The sequence below is a fragment of the Mastomys coucha genome, unplaced genomic scaffold (genome assembly GCF_008632895.1).
Source record: "Mastomys coucha isolate ucsf_1 unplaced genomic scaffold, UCSF_Mcou_1 pScaffold21, whole genome shotgun sequence".
Classification (NCBI taxonomy): Eukaryota; Metazoa; Chordata; class Mammalia; order Rodentia; family Muridae; genus Mastomys; species Mastomys coucha.
This window is the reverse complement of record NW_022196904.1, coordinates 188164521-188185998: the sequence shown is the minus strand read 5'-3', so window position 1 is coordinate 188185998 and position 21478 is coordinate 188164521. Positions and strand designations below refer to the sequence as shown.

At 48.3% G+C, this 21478-nt stretch overlaps 1 protein-coding gene across 3 annotated transcripts in view; it reads right to left on the bottom strand.

Moving 5' to 3' along the window:
* The window catches only part of Adrb1 (adrenoceptor beta 1), a 9256-nt gene extending 6705 nt beyond the window's left edge, over positions 1–2551 (bottom strand). For all 3 annotated transcript variants that reach the window (XM_031390785.1, XM_031390786.1, XM_031390787.1), the window contains exon 1: positions 763–2551. In XM_031390785.1, coding sequence (XP_031246645.1) covers positions 916–2319 — 1404 coding nt within the window. In that variant the 5' untranslated portion in view covers positions 2320–2551 and the 3' untranslated portion in view covers positions 763–915. The remainder of the gene's footprint in view (positions 1–762) is intronic.
* Positions 2552–21478: the final 18927 nt, after the last annotated feature.

The following is a 21478-nucleotide window of genomic DNA, read 5'->3' as shown; positions in this document are numbered from 1 at the left end:
TTTTTTTTGTCGTCTTTGTTTTTAGCCACATGTGCAATAATCTCAACTGTTTCCTTTTGTTCTGTCCTATCTTTAGTTGACAGAGTCACATGTCACAGAGAGAGACTCAGCGCCTGGTCCTTCCAACTAATATTGATACATAAATAAGCTGTTTAATATAAACAAGTCTTTCTAGCTTGCTGTGCAATGTGCACAGAGTGAGGTAGAGGACCCACAGCAGGACCACCGAGGCGCGCAGGGGACAAGGTTTGCCCTCCAGGAGAAAGCAAGGTGAACCCGTGCTCCACACACAGTTTCTCGAAACCAGATTTGTCTGTTTCGCATCCTTCTTTTCCCTTTGCTTTAAGAACAGGAGACACCAGTACTCCAGAATTAATATGCAATTTCTTTAGAAAGCAAAGGGAAACGCTTCCTGGCTAATTATCACCGCCCCCACCCCCACCCCAAACCGGAGCTGAAGACTTCGGTTCCGAGGTGTGGAACCGGAAGGCCAAGTGATAAGACTCCAACCTGCCTCTTCCCCTCCCCTCCTAGTTTCCACTCGGGTCCTTGCAAAAAGTGTCAAAACCCACCTGGGGGCAAATGCCTAAAGGTGCACGAAAGGCCAAACCTCAGAGAGAAAGGAACTCAAGACAAACCGGTAAGCCACCCTAAACTACACTCCCCCAACTCCTCCCAAACTTTCCTTTTTGCGCAACGCTCGGTCCGGGGCTTTTCTGTACGTCTCGGATGATTCAATAGATCTGTGGGCTTTGCGTTCACCTGCTTTCGGTCTTGAGTAAACAGAGATCTCCTCTCTCCCCTGGGGAGCGGCTCAGGGCGCCCAGGCGGGCTCTCTTCCTCTAGGGATGCAGAGCCCGTGTCCAGCCCGGGACTATGGGGAGCGGCGTCCGTGCGCCCAGAGAGCCTGGCCCTCTACACCTTGGACTCAGAGGAGAAGCCCTGGCGCCCCGGCTCGTCCAGGCTCGAATCGCTGTCCACAGTGGTCGTCCCGCCGTTGCAGCCGGCCCAGGGCTCCAGCAGGCGCGCGGGTGGGGTGGCCCCGGCGTCGTCGTCGTCGTCGTCCGAGGGAGCTCCGGGGGACGGCGGCGGCCCAGCCCTCGCCAGGCAGCCAGAGGCGCGCGGCCGGTCCCCGTGGGCTGCGCGGCGTCTGCAGGCGGCCCGGCGCGCGCAGCAGAGCAGGCGCTGGAAAGCCTTGCGGAAGTCGGGGCTGCGGCAGTAGATGATGGGGTTGAAGGCCGAGTTGGCGTAGCCCAGCCAGTTGAAGAAGACGAAGAGGCGATCGGGCACCAGGTCGCGGTGGAAAGCCTTCACCACGTTGGCCAGGAAGAAGGGCAGCCAGCAGAGCGTGAACACACCCATGATGATGCCCAGTGTCTTGAGCGCTTTCTGCTCGCGCAGAGCCACGAGGCGCGACGGCCGCCGCTTGCTGGAGCGCCCGTTGGCCAGCGAGTCCGCGGGGCGCGGTGGCCCAGGTGACGACGGCGAGGGCGCAGGCGAGGGCGGCCGGGTCGGGCCGCCGAGGAAGCGGCGCTCGCAGCTGTCGATCTTCTTCACCTGTTTCTGGGCCTCGCGGAACACCCGCAGGTACACGAAGGCCATGATGCACAGGGGCACGTAGAAGGAGACGACGGACGAGGCGATGGCGTAGGCCCGGTTGGTGACGAAATCGCAGCACTTGGGGTCGTTGTAGCAGCGGCGCGCTTCGTCGCTCTCGGCCCGCCACCAGTGCATGAGGATGGGCAGGAAGGAGACCAGCGCCGAGATGGCCCACACTGTGCACACGAGGGCCCGCGCTCGCGCGCGCGTCAGCAAGCTCTGGTAGCGAAAGGGCGACGTGATGGCGAGGTAGCGGTCCAGGGCGATGACACACAGGGTCTCGATGCTGGCCGTCACACACAGCACGTCTACCGAAGTCCAGAGCTCGCAGAAGAAGGAGCCGTACTCCCAGCGGCCCCACACCACGATAGTGGCCCCGAAAGGCACCACCAGCAGTCCCATAACCAGGTCAGCGCTGGCCAGGGACATGATGAAAAGGTTGGTGAGCGTCTGCAGCCGCGGGGTCTTGGCGATGGCCACGATCACCAGCACGTTGCCCACCACGATGAGCAGCACGATGAGCGCCAGCAGTAGGCCCATACCCGCGGTCCACTGCTGCGACGGCGGCGCTGAGCCCTGGCTGGCTGGAGGCAGCAGCGAGGAGGGGGGCGACGCGAGCACCAGTAGCCGCGCCGCGGTGGCCGCGCCGTCGGGCAGCGGCGCGGCCGACGACAGGTTGCAGGGTTCGGAGGCGCCCAGGGCGAGCGCCCCCGCGCCCATGCCGAGCTGCGGAGGCCGGGGGCGGGGGGTGTGGCGGGGCTGGGCCGCGCCTGGGGAGCACCCCAGGAGCCGGGGCTGCGGGGCCCGCGCGGGGAGGTCGCGGCCAGGTCAAGGCAGCCGCGGCTCGGGGCCGGAGGCATGGACGCCGGGCGCCTTCTCCTCCGTAGCCGAGCACTGTCTCCGCCGCCGCCGCCGCCGCTGCTGCTGGAGCCGCTGTCGCTGCTGGAAGAGCCGCCGGGACCTCAGCATGTTTCTGAGCGCGCGGGGCCGGCGGCTCCAACACCCAGCACCTCCCCCCCTTCGCCGCCACCCCCCCAGCCAGCCCCCAGGGCCGCGCGTCAGGCTCCTGCAGCCAATCGCCGCCAAGGCACGCCCCCGACAATGGTGCCCCCACCCCCAACACCCGGCACCCCCTCCTACCCGCGATTGAAAGGCTCCAAAGATTGCGGGCGGACTACGCAGCCTGTACCCACGGGCTGCAGCGAGCGCGCCCTTTCCTGCTCAGGCTTCTTCCACAGTCTAGTCTGCTGCGCCCCCTGCGGCACCCGGCCTCCTCCTGTGCCCCCCACTCCAGTGGTCTCCGCTCGCCTTAGCACCCAGCTCTCCTTTTGCCGCTCCCGCAACAGCGCCCCTATTTCCCTTCGGCGCCCCGTAGTTCCCTCGCCTCTCTACCTCTAGTGCCCGGTTCCTGGTAGCTAGAAGGGAACCTTGCAGGCGTTTCGGAGCCGCCGGAGTGAGTGCCTTGGACAGCCTATCTGCCGGGATTGGAGGAATATAGCTGTGAGACTGGTTCTGCCATCAGGCAGCCTGGCTCTTCCCTGGTCGCCAGGGGACCCGGCCAGCGTGACAGCTTGGAGGAATAGAAAGTGGGTGTTGGTGATTAGAGGAAACTTTGCAGCCAGGCGGGTTGCTGGAGCAGGGCGCTGGAGCATCTGTCAGTAAGGCTGTTCTCCCGCAGAGCCTTGCTCTCTCCTTCAGTAGATGGAGAAAGGAAGGAAAGGTTTGTAAGTGCCAACGCCCGAGGACCAGTTGGCCACACATAGTCCCCAAGCCTAGCTAAGGAAAAGGATGCGACGAGTTCTGAGTACAAAGGAGAAGTTTAGGGCAACATAAAGTCCAGAGAGTAAATGACGCCGCCCCACCCCCACCACCCGGGTAGAAAGAACGTAGAGAATGACGCTTCAGACTTTTTGACTCCGGTACCAACACCTTAACACCCGCATCTGTGCTCTGTTGCCCACGGGGTTTTACAATCTGAGCTGAGTCAATACAAGGTGCGATCCCTTTTTGGTTGACGTCATGAACTGGGATTTCGGATTTCTTGGTAGGGTGGCTAGATTCTCAAAACTGTGGGATTAGCTTTGGGAAGATGAGAGAAGAAAATATATAAATACTCAAGGCGATTAAATCTGGAAGCATTTAAAGTCATACCGCATTTCCCCCTTCACAATGTCAGGTGAATCTGAAAGTCGAGTGTTTGGCTTCATTCCTGATGGGAGCTGAGAATGGACCTCAGGCTGAGGTCCTCTGGTCTACCCCTGGGAATGCCTCCACCTCAGGTGGTAAAAAGGAAATCTGCAATTAAGTTCTTGAGAAGCAAACAGTTCCCAATTGTCTCAGAAGGGAAGGGTGCTCGGTAGTGTTATATAATGTTATGTAATGCTCCAATGTAATGCATTGGAAGAAAGAGATTAGCATCTGGGAGGAACATCAACATGTGGTCAAGCTGGTATTCTCACCTTGCCAAAAGACTCCGGCTCACTGCTGCCCACCCATCTACAGCCTAGCTCTCTGATAAAGTCAAACCTATGGATGTGCTTTAGGCTCAGGCTTGACCATTGAGAGTGTGTTACCACCGCGGAGTGATCTGTTTATTTACCCCTGCCCTGGACTTACCAAGCCTCAGTTCTGCCAACTTGGGGAGTTTTGAGAATCTGGGAACAGGAACTAAGGCGGAAGGAGTTGGCACCCATAGTGGCCCCAGCCTCTTCAAGCCAGGGTCTCCCCTTCCCGGGGCTTTTAGGGGATGGCTGGAAGGACTCAAGGGGCAATCTGAAAACAGCCAGTGTTTCAAAATGAGTTGATATTAAGGCTGACCAAGAAAGGGCCTCTGAGTGCGGGGTGTGGGGAGATGTGGAAAGAGGCTCTCTGCTAAGCAGTGCTATTGGGGCGCAGTGTGCCAACCTTGTGTCCCCAGGGCGTGGTATTTCGTGGGATGATAAAGCCAGAACGGAGTTGTAGAGATTTGAGTCAGGAGCTGGAGCTAGTAACCTTGTGATATTTAAATGTATGAACACATCAGGCAATAGGACCACGAGTCTGGATTTGGTGACTCACCTGGAACTGTCCCCTTGATTATTTGGTGTTGCATCAAGTTTTCTCTGTATTTCTGTGGAATAAATACACTCAAGTAAGCATTCAGAAACCAGAGGGCTTCTCTAGCAGGGCCTTCTAGAGAGGAAGCCCAGATATTCTTAGGGACTTTCCTCAGCTGTCCTGACAGATGAGCTTTGAATAGAGTAGCTTTAGCTAGCACAAAGATATTACTTTTTTTTTTTTTTTGTAACACTTCTCCTTAGATAAAGATATGAGATTGAGAGGAAATTCAACATAGCAACTGATTTAGTCTGTTTTCTGTTGCTATGACAGGATACCTGAACCTGGGCAGTTTTGGCTTAGAGTTCTGAAGTTTGAGAGGTTCAACCTTCAGTTGAGAGGTGCAGACAGTTGCCTCTGTGTGCAGAGCAGAAAGCACAAGGGGCATCTTGAGTAGTAACAGCTTGCTCCTCTGACACTTGCTCCTCTGACACCCGCTCCTCTGGTACCTAGCTGGATCTCATAGCAACTATGTGCCATCTTGTCACAGCCAAGCCACCACTTAACACTCCCACTTCCTCAAACCAACTGTGTTCAAACTTAGCATCAGCTTATCCCCATATTACATGCCGCAGGGTCAAAAGGTCATTTTCTATTTTCTATTCAGTCCGTAGGATCCCTTCCCAGTGCTCAATCGGCACACCTGAGAACCATGAGTCCCATCCTCAGAGTTTGCACTCATGCTGCTGCTTTCACCATCTGGCTCCTGCGCCCTACAGGAGACTTAGTACTCTGTATGCACTCTGTGACTAACTCTCCTTATCCCCTTCACTCTCACACACCAGGGCTGAATGTGTAGCTCAGCTGTACAGCAGTTACCTAGCAGACGAAGACCCAGCTCCATCCAGTGGTGGCCTTCAGCTCTGTCACCATCAGCTCGCAGAGTAGAGTTCTGTATGCTCCCATCGTAGAAAGCTCTCTGTCCTGGTTTTGTATCTAATCTCTTTCCATAGCTGGGATATATTCTTGTCTTGCTTCTCCTTCCTCCTTCTGTCTTCCCTGCCTGTTGCTTCTGGAAATAATCTCCCACTGACCTATGGTAACTGTGTTTTAGGTGGCCTTTTGACGTCTCTTAAATCATTTTGATCTCTGTGTGATTTTTGCCTTTTCTAGGTCCTATGTTTATGGAGAGCAGGAACTATCTTACCGTTTTTACAGCTTCCATGTTCATTAATAATTACATGACATTAATATTTAACTTGAATTCATAAATGTCATATTTAATTAAAATATCTTTTTTGCACAAACGAGGAATGAATGGCTGAATATTTCAGAACTTGGAATCTCTACTTATGCTTATAACTCATACAGAGCAGTCGATATTTCCATATAAGCACCTCAGAACACCCCTTGTGTGAGCACAGCCTCATTGTGTAACCCGTTCTGTCCTGTGATGCAGGCTGGCCTGAAGCCCACTGAAGTCTTCCTGTCTTGGGCTCCTAGGGGCTGAGATTTTGTGAACCGCCACACTGAGCTAATTTCTACTTACTGGAAATGTTATAACACTACTTATGCTCTCCCCCCACCCCCGGACCATTCCCACCCTGGGAAGATCTCTGAGAATCTCATGTTAAGTCCTAGATCAAGTCACATATCTATAGTACAGTGATTAATAGTCAATCCAGCCCACTCATGGTTACACACCATGAACCTGACATTTCTTCTCTTGAAAATGAGGGTGAGCAGACAGACACCTGGCTGGGAGGCAGGCCAGAGAAACCCTAGGAAAGACATCGAAATCCACTAGCAAAACTGTCCTGGAGGCTGATAATAACCTGGAGCTACTTGTAATCAAGTTATCACTAATCAAAAGATGTCCTAATCAGAACTTAAGTGGTTCATCCTAAGGATAGACACACAGCTTGTCACCTAAAGCCATATGGCTGCTCCAAGGATCAGTCAGTGCTAACTGAAGGACGGCCAGCCTGGCTCGGGCTGACACTTAAGGTCGTATGCTGTACCTGTAGCCACAGCTTACACAGGGAGAAGCAACTGCAGCCACTATAATCCATGTATACAGTAAGCATGACCAAGGCTGGGCTACTTAGAAAATCCAAAATCTCTCCTCTCTCCCCGCCCCCTTCCTCCCTCTCTGCCTCCTCCTCTTCCTGGTGTGTCTGACAAGTACATTGAACAATGTCAGAGCCAATAATAATATTTTTCAAGAATTGGATGCATTGGAAAGAGTTCCGATGGGGAGGGAGGGGGCAGAAGATCCAGGCTCCTGTCCCGACTTTGCCTTTTGACCTTCAGTAGAGACCTCACCTTTTAGATGAATTCTCTCTCTCTCTCTCTCTCTCTCTCTCTCTCTCTCTCTTTCTCTCTCTCTCTCCTCTCTGTATAAAGCATGAAATAAATGACATACTTTATGGGGATTTTTTTTTTAAATCCACACACTATGTATTTGTAATCCGTGGCTGAACACTGCCTTATCACTTCGACCTTTCAGACCACAGAAGGTGCCAAGATCTGCAGAAGAGTCCGTGCCTTAGATAAGCTCCTTAGTCAGTGTGACCCTTCTTTGTCACACTCAGTATTTACTATGACTCAGAGGATGGGTAGCAGGGAACTATTTTTAATTCTCTTATCATGAGCAAATCATCTTTTAAAAGATTTTTCTTCCTGAGAGAGAGACAGGCAGAGAGAGAGAGAGAGAGAGAGAGAGAGAGAGAGAGAGAGAGAGGAGAATATGGTTCTTTTGTTTCTTTTTCATATCCTTACTTAGCATATGTACCTTGTCTTTTTTTCTTTTTCTTCTTTCTGTGGGGTTGGTACCAAAGTGGGGTTCATATGCCTGGTAAAGAAAGGCTGAACCACTGAGGCACATGTCAACCCATACCCCAGACTTTTTTGAAAATTTTAATTCTCTTACATGTATGAGTGTTCCACCTGCATGTATGCGTGCGTGTGCATCCTGTGTGTGCCTGGTGCCCAAGAAGATGACAAGAAAGCATCAGATCCCCTGGAAATGAAGTTTTAGACAAAGATGAGATGCCATGTGGTCCCTGGACTTGAACTTGGGTCCTCTGGAAGAGCAGCCAGGGTTCTTTACTGCTAAACCTTCTTCCAAGCCCCCATTTTAAAAAGCGTTTAGGTTGCTGTGTGCAGGAGTGACTACGCAGGCCGAGGGGTGAGCGCGGGGTCAGGGGCAGGCTTGCGATGCCTTTCTGCACCCACGTTTTACCAGGCTTTTGAAGATGGAGCGCAGGCTTCCCAGGCAAGCTTCCCTGCCCAAGCTGTTCCACTGGGAAGATTTGTACACATGTGTCTCCCATCTAAATTTCAGTATCCTTCAGCACTGGACTACTAGCAACCCCGAGAGGAGCTGTCCTCCGCTTAGTGCCTGGACTAGCACCTTGAAGGGGAGGAGGGAGAGAGATGGCAGCATAGCCCTAAACTGGCCCTCGTGGTTTCCGTTGTTACTCCTGCGTAAGGAATGAAGACTGGTCAGTCAGTTGCAATGCCACATGCATGTGTTAGTGGCATTATGCATATTGCCAGTACATGTGACAACCCTCTGGCTGACAGCTTTCCTTAGGTTTGTCCAAGTCCAGGCTTGTGGCAATGGGCTGAGTGAGTTAACTAAAAACCTAGGTTTTCCTTTTGCCGTCTTAATGCACTCCAGAAAAACAATTGTGTTGTGGAACTGACTAGCTGATAGTCACAAGAATTCCAAAGCCCGTGGCTGTGAGTTTCCAAGGGACAGGAATATTCTCTTCTAGACACTCAGCCTCCCATTTGTCCTGGCCAGGTAGAAAACGGCTTGCTACATTTCTGTGTACTAGTGGAACCACTTAAAAGGTTATGTCTAGAAGATTCCCTACAATAAAAGAGGACATTGTGTTTTCCCGTCAGCCATGGAAGGCGGGCATCGGGGCCATCCAACTGAATGGACTTGCCAAGGGGAATAGGCGGAAGAGATCGCCTGCTTCATCTCGGGGTAAGAAAGCCAACCACTTGGGTTTCTTCCCACTCACTACTTTGAGAATGTCAAACAGATGTCTCCTTGCGTCTTTGTGTTGTATAGTTATTTTTGTGTTTAAGGAACTCATTATCTACAGACTGTAAAAATGTCTGTGCAGACCTTAGTAGGTCCAGCCATGCCACAGCCTTTTTCTCTGCAGGTCAGTCAGTCTGAAGTCTACTTTGTTGTTGATAACCACTGTGGTCAGGCTTCTTGCTTTGAAAATAAATATCGAACCTTTGACATGACATTTATTTTCCATAATATTTCAGCTTTGCCTCTCTTTGAATAAAACCTATTGGAGACCTTTATCTCACGATAAGGTTTGTTTCCCCCATCAGAGATTATCCCGTAATTAAATGTTAAGGGGACAATGACCTTCTTTGCAGCCTCCTGCCAAATTTAAATTACTTTTTGTACCAGTGGAGAGACACCTTCCTTCCAAAGCCTGCCCCATTCCCCTTAGAAGAATTGAACTAAGAGGGGAAGGGATGCATGAGATCTCAAGGATCAAGAAAGGCATCTTGAAGTTCTTATTCCATGGGTTAATCTCTAATTGCCCAGTCTTACATCCTTGGTTGGTAGACCCCAGCTGCCGACTAGCACTTGTGAGCAGAATTTAATTGCAAGATATGTTTGGGGACTTGGAGAAGTCTTAAAGTAGATTTTTGAAGTGGCCAGTTGTGAACAAATGAAAAGGCTCTGTCATGTGACATTTATTTGTGTTTTTTAATTGGTTTAAGTAAAACAGAACTAGACTAACCACAGCATTTATCCATACAAATAAAAATCCCATCATTGGCACACACTGGTGTGGGTTTCCAAAAGTGCCGAATGAAATCTAACTCTGAAGACAAAAAAATTTTTTAAAAAATGAAAAAAAAAAACAAAAACAAAAACAAAAAACCTATTTGACTAGAAAAAGACTTTACAAGAAATTCTTGAGAGTCTGAGGCACCAAAGTTGGGGTGCCTCTGTGCCGTCAATGAAGAGCTAAGCTGGAGCCCTGGAAGACTTGGGAAGCATGCTCTACCTGTTTCATTATGTGTTCCCTAAGTAGTGTCACCCCAGACTAAAGACTCAAGTGGCACATGCAGGAGCCCTGAGGATGCACAGTGCCTTTGGCCTTGCAGCCCCCATTGGCTACATCAATGAGAACCAATACAATCTTTTTTTTTTTCTTTTTTTTAAGTTCTGAAGTCTGTAAAGGGTTGGCTGTAATCTGACTTGTGCTCCACTGCCTGTGTAATTGTGCTGGCCCGTAGCTCAAAATCCTCCTGCCTTGGCCTCTTTAGTGTGATTCTAGATGTGGCCACCATGTCTGGCTGGCAGCAAGCTTCCATGCCCTTTCATAACTTAGCCTTGAGGAAAATGATTTGGTTTAAAAGGGGCCCACACACCTGCACTCTTGTGTAGTGTTTACAGAGAGCTCTTCTGGGAGACAGCTGAGAACAAAATTTACTTATTAGGCAACTTAAAAACCCACCATTAAGTATACAAAAAAAATCAGTATTTCAAAACAGATTTTTAAAACATCTGGGACCTATACATTTTTGTCCTCAGTATATTTTTACTGCATAATTTAAAATGATGTCATTTTAGCAAGATTATACTGATTTTAGTAGTTAGTTTTGACATTTACCTAATATATATATGTGTGAGTGTGTGTGTTTCATGTGGTGTGTAAGGGTATATGAGTGTGTGTGGGGTGTGTGTGAGTGTCTGCGTGTGAGTGTAATATGTGTGGCATGTGAATATGTGTGCGTATGTGTGTGTTTGTATGTGTGTGGTATGGTGGTATGTGAATATGTGTGTGTGAGTGTTTGTGTGTGTGTAGTTTGTGTCTCTGTGTGTGTGGTGGTATGTGAGTGTGTGTGTGTGTGTGTGTGAGTGTCTGTGTGCATGTGTGTAGTGTTTGTGTGTGTGTGTGTTTATGTGTGTACCTTGATAAATAAGAACACTGTGGAGTCAGACTGTGAGTTAAAAATCCAGGTTCTGTAAATTAGATGACTCAGAATGATGTGACTTATGTGACTACTTCAGTCCTCAGCGTTGTCACCTGTTAAATGGGAACAAGATCATCCACCTCTAAGTTTGGAATATTCACTATGATAATGTAGAGGAGGCATGTGGTGTAGCTCTTAGCTCATTATAGGCACTTACTAAACACTAGTGCTTACTTAACTGGATTATTTACAGGAACTACAGTGTAACATGGACAAGCGGTAAGATTATATCATAAAACACAAAAACCTTGTTATATACAAAAAACAAAGGCAGCAAAAGAACTGACTTCTAGTCAGCGAAGCCAAAGAGAGATTTAAGGTCAAAGCATGGAGTGATGAATCTTATTTGATAAGTACCTTTTTATTTCGGAAGCAAATTTATTCCTTTGTGGTCATTTCATCTGATTATTGTTCCATTTGGGGAATTTGAACTTCCCAAACTAATTTTGCATGAAAAGGTCATCCTGGAGAGGTCCTGGCTGTGGTAGAACCATTCTAAAGAAACAGAAAACAAACAATGTTGCTGAAGCACAACCTACTCAGCTCTTACTGGGAAATTCACTCTCCCACAGCTCTTAGTGGGCAATTCACTCTCCCACAGCTCTTAGTGGGTAATTCATTCTCCCACAGCTCTTAGTGGGCAATTTATTCTCTCAGCCACACTTGGTCCAAGCTGCTCTGCTGAAGATACAAATTCACAAGATCCCAGGGAGGCTGAGAGGCTCCCTGGAGACCAGCTCTATGTCATGGCAACATTGTATTTTGTAGGATGGCAGAAGGCAAGGACCTAGTTGCCAACCCGGATGGAAGACCTTCCAGGTCCACATGCTTTAGCCTCTAGGAGAATCTTCTCTATTAATTTAACTTTAGAGTTTTAATGCCTTCTTGGTCTCGTTTCTGTTCTTTTGTAGTAGATTAAAAAAATTTGGGATGAAAGCGTGTGAATGAGGCAAGAGGTGAAGAAGAAACCACCCTGTAATTTCCCATCAGAAGAGAGTACAAGTAAGTCACTGTTGCCGCTTACAAAGCCTGGTGCACACCGAGTGTCACTGACAGATGCCTGTTCTCAGAGATGCCACCTGATGCTTTGTATGGTGCCACCACTGAGAATTCAGACAGGATACTTTGGAAATATGTTTTTCCCCTAGAAAACAGGAGGATGAAAATTTTGGAGTTATTTTCCACAATGTTTCAATTATGCAGAACGTGAATCTAAATAGCCCCGCCATTCTCTGGCAGTGCTCGGGCAATGAAGAATGACTCAGCTTGCTGGAAGACCACACTGCAGGTATGGCCAGGTGACTTGGGCCTCCCCTGAGCTGGGAGGGAAGAATCTATTTGAGACCCCTCTCCTTGGCATGTGGAGGGCCACCTTCTTCTGTTTCTGTCTCTGTGTCCCAACTTTTCTTTCTCATAAAAACACTTGCCACAGTGGACCAGGGTCCACTCTAATGTTCTCATGGTAATCTGCTAGTCTCTGCAAAGACCTAATTTCAAGTAAGAGCCTTTGCAAAGCACCAAGAATTTAGAGGCTTGGGGGTTCATATTTCAAGCTATAGCATAAGGAACTTTATGCACTGGCTTTATCACCTGTAACTGGTACAAGCCATATTTATTGACCTCTGGAACAAATGACAAGCCTAAGAAGGGTTTCTGTCTCATATTTGAGACGGCCCCCCCAAATAGGGTATCTAGATCCTAGTGACGTAATGTTGCGTGGCTATCACGTGGGGATCGCTGTTTATTGAAGTGCACACGCATACAAGGGAATCAGCCTGGGTCTCAGCAGTGGGGGAGTAGAAGGCATATCTCTCTTGTGTGTGTGTGTGTGTGCACGTGTGCGTGTGTGTGTGCGTGCATGTGTGCATATGTGTATTGCGTGTGAGTGTGCATGTGCATGTGTGTGCATTTGTGTGTGCATGTGCTTGTGCGTGTGAGTGTGTGTGTGTGAATAACTGCTGTTTTATAGCTTTTATTGCAAGCCACGAACGTCAACATTTTTTTATATGGGCTTGAACAATTTGGTCTCTTGCTAATGATTTAGATTCGCAAAGAAAAACTAGCTAATCCCGTTGATTAGTTATGTGGGTCACCCTTTACAAGTTGTTTTGATATTGTATACACAAACTTGGAATCTTTCCCCATGGCTGCAACATGACTGTTATTTTTTTCCAAGAGAGAACTAGTGTAACAGACAGCAAATAACCATGGAGTAGAAACTACAACCCTTTATAACTGAGGAACAAAGCTGACCTTTGAGGCAGGGAAACCAGATACTCAGTACAATCCAATGAAACACAGGATTTTATGACCTTGAAGTTAGAATTTTGATTGAGAGAGTACTTCAGATCCTAAAATACCGGTTAGGAAATAGCTCCCTTCAGTATCTTGATTTAGATTTGGATTATTATAGGGACTGGGGGAACAACTCAGTGGTAGGGTATTTGTTTAACATGCAAATACAAAGGATTTTATCTCAGTAGTGCGCGCGTGCACACGCGCGCACACACACACACACTTATAAGAAATTCAAAGTTCCATTGTATAATGATAACCAAAACTAACCTTATTTGAAAATATTGGTGTGTATGTGGTTATGTATATGGTGCTCGGGGGTATATGGGTGCTTGCGTGTGTGGATGTAAGCGTGTGTGAGGAGGTGAGAGGAGGTGCAGCCTAGTGTGTCAACCCTCTACTTCTGACTTATGTCAGACAGGCTCTCTCCATTGTTTACCACTAGTTCATCAGATTGCTGGGGTCACCGACCCTCATCTCGCCATAAAAACAGTGGGGTTACACGCAGGAGCGCTCTCTCCCCTAGCTTTACGTGGGTGCCGGTATAATTCAAGCTTAGCTCCCTGTGCTTGCACAGAGAGCGCTTTACCCATAGGGACGTTTCTGTATCCTCCAATCCAGCATTATCTTAATCTGTGCCTGGCCATGGACCAAACAGACCTAAGATTTATGCAGAAGAACAATCTTACCTCCAGATCTTCACTGACTGGGGGCCAAGAGCTCTCACCAATGACTTGTCTTCCCATGTGATACTAAGTCTGGCTCAGCCGTCCTGGCCCCTCCACGTCAGGAGCTGAATGTGCAAGCGGATGCCCATGAGTACCGAGTAGGAAAAATCCGGGGATCACGCTAACATAGCCTGCCATTCTATAAGTGCCGGTGCCAACTCCTCCCTGGATAGATCTGGTAGATCTGTGTTACATAAACAGCACAGATTTAGATGTATTTGATTCTCTATTTTTAAAAATGTCATATGTGAGGGTTTTTTTTTTTTTTTTTAATGGCTGGGCTAGTTTAGTTGAACGATCTTATGTAAGATAGCACTTAGAAGCTCAGATCTGTGGGTCTGTGTATTATTTAGTCATCTGTTTGTGCAACTGTATTTTTAACTTAATTTATGATGAGCAAAGAGTTTCTCTGAACTCTCAAGCGCTGTCTCCCTGCTGCAGTTCGGTTTGTTTCCTTCGCAGTTTCCTTCACAACACCTTACACAGAACTTTCCCCGAGAACTTGCTGTGATACTTCTACGGAGGTAACGAGCATCCCTCAGGGAACAGCCAAGTGAGCACAATGGGGCTTGGAATGGGATCTCTGAGCTCCTCCCAGTACAGTTCAACAGAGAGGCGGATCTGTGGCACATGCTCTTTCAGAACTGGCATCTAACTAGATCAAGACAACATGCAGTGTGTCTCACCTTGTTATTATAATAGTCAGGTAATCCCCCTCACTTTGGGGAAAGGAAATGGGGCTGGAGAGGCTGCTTTCCTGGCCTTTCACAACCGAAAAAAAAGCCACTTCAAGAAGGAGGGATTTCTTTGAGCTCACAGTTCAGGGTGCAGTGAGTCCACTAGGGGAGGTCAGCACAGCAGGGGGCGGAGACAGCGGCCACCTTGCACCCACAGTCATGAAGCCTGAGTGCGCTAAGTTCTCTCTCCTTCACATTCAGTCCAGGGCCCAACCTGTGAAATGCTGCCGGCTGTACTCGGGATGGCTCTTCCCACCTCAGCAAACCTCAGAAGTCCCTCACAGGCAGACCCACCACCTAGGCAATTCTGGATTTTTGTCAGGCTGATGGTTAACGCCAGCCCTCAAACCAGAGACTCCAGAGCCGAAGCACTCCAACCAAAGGGCAGCTTCCTGCTCTTGTTTTTTTTTTTTTTCAAATAGTTTTAGGTTTGAAATTGAGCTAGAAGGTCAACTGATAGCATAAAGCTTGCTTGTGAGGCTAGGAGGGTAGATCAGAGGTAGCACTGTTTGAGGCCCAGAGGTTGAGCTGTAGCTCCACAGGCTCACACATGTACATACACGTGCACGAACACAAACACAGACACACACATGCATACAGGCAGACACATACACATGTACGCACATGCACACATGCACTCACGGACACACACATATGCGCATGTGCACGCACACATGTGTGCACACACAGACAGACACACACGCATGTGCACACACTCACATGTACACACGCACACATATGTGAATACTGTGCAGTCTACAATATGAATTTTTCCTGATGCTCCTCTTTTGTAAAAGCCTCATTCATAGGGACATTTTCTATGAACATTTCAGACTGGCTCCCCAGAAGTTACCAAATTCTCTGCTAGGCATTTCCTCTCTTCAACTGTTGCCATATCTCGTCTTCCACTCAAATTCCTTCAGAATCCACAGTTGCTCCCTTTTAATGCCTGTAGGGTTTCTGTCCCACTTCTGTGACAATGAGTAAGAAAAAGATCCTTACCTGGAGGCCATGCTGACAGGAGCATCCTTGACAGAAGACACGCTTACTCCCCAGGGCCCCTGGGCCCTCTCTGCAGCATAGGATGTAAGGCAGCTGGCAGAATTTTCTATGCATGAGTCAGGTACTAGGCTCAGTGTCCCCAGGGCAGCTCAGATGTACTCCTAAGACCTGCTGCTTTGTTTGAATGTGAAGGAGAGACTCATAGAGTCCCCACAATTCTCCAAGAAAGAAGGACCCATTCTCAAACCTCATTAAAGATCCTAAAAAGAGGGCCTGAGACCCCAGGACAGCTCTTTTTGGGTCACCTCTTGAGAGTGGATGCAGATGGCCTGGCAGTCTCTGAAGGATGTGTGGCAACTACCTAAAACTCCTCATTTTCAGTTTGGGGGTCTCCGTTTGGACAGAGACATCAGAATGTCCTAATTTAACTTCCAGCTATGCACAGATTTGGTAGCTGAGCACAGAGTTGTAATTAGAACTGCTGGGGAAGAAGCAGCAGAGGAGAGTGTGCTGGCAGGGGGGCAGCCAGAGACAGGCGCCAAGGGAAGAAGAACCCACACAGAATTTCAGAGTCTTGAGCCAAGATCCTTGGAGGTGAGGAGACCTAAGAGGTAGCGCAATAAGGAAAGAGAGGGGAGGGGTGGTCCTGGGAGGGGAGAACCTCGTGCACTGAGGTGTCAAAGGACAGGTGGTGTCAAGGAAAAGAAGGGGATGATGTAGTGGCAATCAGCTATCCACTGCTGTGACAAAACACTGAAGGAACCAACGTAAGCAAGTTAAAGATTCATCTGGGCTCATGCTTTCTGTGCGTAGCTCATCAGATCCGGCAAGACTCGGGCTTACAGGAAGGTGGCACCATGGAGAAAGGCTGCTCTCCTCCTGAGAATTAGAAAGAGAAGTATAGAAGGGTGGTGACAAGCAAGGTAAGCCCTTCAGAGCCATACCCACAGACTCCGCCCAATCCCCTAACAACTCAGCCAGGAATCCATAGATGGGTTAAGCAAGCAGCAAAGTTGTGGCCTTCAGTCCTGTTACTGCCCACCAGTGCTAGACCAACATATGATGCACGAGTCTTTGGGATGTTTAATTTCATTTCTTTTAAATTTTTGTTTACATTTATTTGTTTACTGAATGCGAGCATGCAGAGGCCAGAGGACAGCTTGCAGAAGTTGTTTCTCTCGTTCTTCTGGTGGGTTCTTGACGGCAAGTGCCTTCACCTGCTGAGCTATCTTACTGGCCCTTTGGGGACAGAAATATATCATTACAGGATCCATGCCCTGACACTTAGAATGTTCCGGTTCCCAGAAACCAGGTGCAAAAAGACCAACAGCTCAGCAGAAAACGAGCAAAGGCCATAAACAGAGCACTCACAAGTGAAGAAAGAGAAATGGCCCTTACATACGGAGGCAGCCTGACCTCTGTCTCCATGAAGGAACCGCAAGAACAGTGAACAGGCCCAGTTCTCGCCTCTGAGCTAGGCCAAAGCTTGGACAACCCTCTGCGTTGGCCAGATGGAAGTCAGAACTCTGTTCCAGGAGCAAGGGGTTTCTGATCCTTAGTAGGTAGACCAGGCTAAGCTCTAACTCATGGTGCGTCACCTGCCTTTGCCCTCAAGTTCTGGATGTTGATTATATACCACATCAGACTACCAGGCTACTCTGGCTGTAGGCCACTCCTGCTCTGTCCTCACCTCAGACAGTTCCGTCAAGTCCTCTGTGCCGGCAGTCCCACCTCCCCCTGGCCTTTAGACCCTGCAGTACTCAAAGGATCAATCCAGTATCTTCTTTCCACTTCTATAATCTTCGTGGATCACCTTACCCATTATCAGTACCTTTGAAAAAAAAGACTTATTTTTATTACGTTAATTATGGGGGGTATGAGCACATGACTACATGTGTTCACATAGGTCAGAAGTGTCCAATCCCCATGGAGCTGGGTTACAGGCAGGTATGAACTGCCTGATCGGGGTGCTGGGATTCAAATTCAGGTCCTCGGCAAGAGTAATATGTGCTCCTAACCACTGAGCCGCCTCCCCATCTCTCCTAATGCATTATTTTTAAAAAGTGTTTATTTCTGTTCTTGGTTCCATGTGCATGGGTGTCATAGCTTCTTTGCCCTCTGTGGCAGAGCTGGTGCTCCATTCATGCCCTTCCTTGGTGAAATATTGGGAAAAGGGCCTCCTGAAGCTCCATAGGAAGCTGCCTGTTTCTGTTGGAAGGCGGCTACCTCTCCAGCTCCTCATCCCCTCAGTTGCCTACCTCATGACACTGTCACATGGCTTGTGTAGCTCCAACGTGTGAGCCCGGGACGGGCAACACCAACATTGAGACCACAGGCTGTGTCTAATTAATCCTGCAGATTTTTAAAGGATATTTAAAATTACATTTACTGTGTGTGTATATGTGTGTGAGTGACTCGTGTGTGTGTGTGTGTCTGTCTGTGTGTGTGTGTTTCTATGTGTTTCAGTACACATATGCCATGACACAGACGTCAGAACATCTGAAGGAGTTCTCTCCTTCCACGATGTGAGTCTTGAGGGCTGAAGTCAGTCATCAGGCTTGGCGGCAGGCGCGCTCACCCAGTGAGCCATCTCTCCAGCTCAAGTGTTCTTTCTCCTGCAGCATCATATGCCTTCCCTGAGCTTATGAAATCTCTTAACCCACGATCTCTCCATGTCTGCCGTGTCAAAGCCAGCCTTTCTGCAGCCGGCTCATTGTAATTCTGAGCTTACCGTTCCAGTCTCACTTGGTGTGGGGGACCTGCATCACACCATGCCTACCTCTCCCATCCACAAGCTGAACTCTGGCAACCTTCCTCACACCTTAAGTCTCCAGCTCTGTGCCTGGAGAGCCAGCTGTAAGCATTCAATCAGCCATACCCTGAATATTCAAGCACAGCAGGCTCCCTAGGCCTTCCTTCCTTCCTTCCTTCCACCTTTGCCTTCCCCGTGGGGGCCAGCACTCCATCCTCAGCTCCCCAGGTCTCTAACAGGTTTTACCACCCCCAGAAGGTTGTGTCTGATGCTTTAACCCAAGTGTTTGAGAAATCTGTTCTCCAGTCTGTATTTTTCCGTAAAAGGTGAGAAGCCTGCATGGATCTTAAATCGGGAAAGTGTTGCTCTCTGTCTTCCCTTCAGAAGCATGTCCGCATGAGTTTGGTTGGTCCCTTCATCAGACGCGCTTTCTCAGACCTTTGAAGGGTCACCAGATTTTTAACCTCCTCCTCGACCAGTGGCTCTCAACCTCCCTCACACGGTGACTCTTTAACACAGTTCCTCATATTTTGGTGACCCTGCAACCATAAAATTATTTTTGTTACTCGTTCATAACTGTAATTTTTCAATTGTTATACATCACGATGTAAATCCGTATTTTCCAGTGGTTTTATGTGACCCCTGTGAAAGGATCATTCAACCTACAAAAGGGTCACAACCCACAGGTTGAGAACCACTGTCTTAGAGCTTGTAACACTGGGCTCTGAGAATTCAAAGACAAATATGTACACACACACACACACACACATATATATACATATATATATATATGTACATGTGCATGTTCATATATGTGTATATGTATATACATACATATGAAGAAATAATATAAGCATATAGTGGATTGTTATAGAAATCAGAACTGGAAGCTGTTTGGGGGACAGAGCCTTGGTTTTCACTCATCTGGATGTTTCTGCTTTGGTGGCTGGGAACTATCAGAATAGTTCCCAGAATATTTAAACTCATGGTTTAAATAAACATTTATTTAATTGAATTGTTAGCCAATGCATGTAGGAACAAGCTGGACCTACATGCTTTGTCTCTTATGAATAGAATAAAAATAGTCTGTGTAATTTTATCAGATTTTCTGATCAAAGGTTTTGTTCTTTCCTCTAGAGAGAGGGTGATGAGGAGGTCATTTGTAAGTAGCTAATTAGGACCCTTTGGATGGGTAGATAACAACTCAGTTTGAAAGTTCGTATCCATCTTTTCCTGGTTTTCACTTAGGAAAGATGCTTGAAATACTTCAGCAGGGGCAGGACCAGGGAGGGGTGGGGCCAGCCCACATTCTCAGCTTCCCAAGCCACACTTGCTGAGGCGAGCAGGCTCCCAAGCAGGCCCTCCACTGTGAGGCTGCAGTAACCCACAGTGTGGGTTGGCCTGCCTCTTGCTGCATTGTGTGGGAAGAGTTTAATTACAGGGAGAGAGCAGTGCCATCTAGCAATCTTCAGTTCCCCTGGGAGGTCAACAAAGGGGACTGTAGATTGTTCTGTCTCAATCCCATTGACAGGAAAGGAGGTCTGGGTGAGGCAAACTAGCATTTGAATTTTTCACTTCTTTTTTCAAATGTGAGCCAAAAATGCCTGTTGCATTTTTAGTGAGTGTGATCATCACCCAGCAGCCTTCCTGAAGCACCTTCAAGCTCTGTTAAAGTTTGTACAAATTAGGTTAGTCCCCATCTAAAAGGAATGTTATTAAAATCAACAACAACAATATAGAATCCAGCAGTTGTCAACAGGGCAAAGCTTTGTGTCCCTGGCAAACAAGCATTGAGGAGCAAGTATCGATAATGGTAGCCAGTGGGTAGAGGGCAGAGATGCTGTTCAGCACCCCACCAGGTACCCCAAGAGTGAATTTCCTATCTCTAAATGTTAATAAGTTTTGAGGTTGTAAAGCCTGATAGTGGACATATGGAGTAAAGCAGACAAATGTGTTTTTTTGTTTCTATTTTTAATGTGGATTTCAGAAACATGTATGTGGTATAGATGAGAGATTAGAGGCATGGAATAAATTTTTGATGGCCACAGGTATCAGTTATTACTCTTTGACAAGGTATCAGAATAGGCTTGTGAGGGGAGAAGGGACCCTGAGGTCTTATAGATGATGAATTTTAATCATTCTGATTTGAGGCTGGAGCAGCACACTTGCTGCATAAGCATGAAGGCCTGAGTTCAAATCTCCAGCAGCCACATAAAATACAAGGCTTGGTCACATAAGCTTGTACCCACACAGCCTTGGGGTGGGGTGGTGCAGAGATGTGGAGATCACTGTGACTTCCTGGTTACCAACCTGGCTGCAGGCTCAGTGAGACACCCTGTCCCAGGGGACTGAGGCAGAGGTAATAGAGCAGGACTCGTGTGGTCACCCCCCACATACATGTACATACACCACCCCCCAACACATGCACAATCACACAAACTCTTTATGATTTTGGTTTTTTGTTGTTGTTTTTGTTTTTGTTTTGAGACAGGGTTTCTCTGTGTAGCCCTGGCTGTCCTGGAACTCACTCTGTAGACCAGGCTGGCCTTGAACTCAGAAATCCACCTGCCTCTGCCTCCCAAGTGCTGGGATTAAAGGCCTGTGCCACCACCGCCCGGCACTCTTTATGATTTTGATCTCAGGGTCTACACCCTATACAAATGAAAATAGCAACAACAAGAAAACTCTCCAGTTTTACGAGTTAATCCTCACCAGTCAGTTCAGGTTGGAGGACATGAACTTTGCCTGTGCTTTCAAAATCACTCCCTAAGGCCAGAAAGAGCTTGGAGTCCAGAGACAAATTATATTCAATGACGGAAAAAAAAAGAGGAACCATTCAGTCAGCTCAGAGAAATTCCTGCCTCATTTCCTTGTGTGAGGTTCAGGTTAAAAGCAGCAAGACCACTGTCCTGTCAAAGAGAATTAGGGAATTACCTCAGGGCCAGGGTGTAGGGAGGAGAGAGTGTAATTCCTGGAGGAAGACGCATCTGGCTGGGCTTTACATTAGAGTTCTGATTTCTGAATGAAGAGTTTGTGGGGAGGTGAACCTGGAGGCCCAGGAATGCACCTGTGGTGGTGGAAGTGGCTGTCCAGGGCAGTGGCCAGCACTGCTGGGCAACTGAGGGTTCTTTTGTGCTGTCTTGGGCAGCCTGCTGAAGCCTTGAGTCTCACAGAGATAGAGTGGGAACCACAAGTGCCACGCTCACTGGGCCAGGAAGTGAAACACCACAAAAGATATTAGATGGAGCCTAGAAGCCAGCTGAGCTCCTTGGCAGCAGGCGACACCGGGGGCGGGGCAG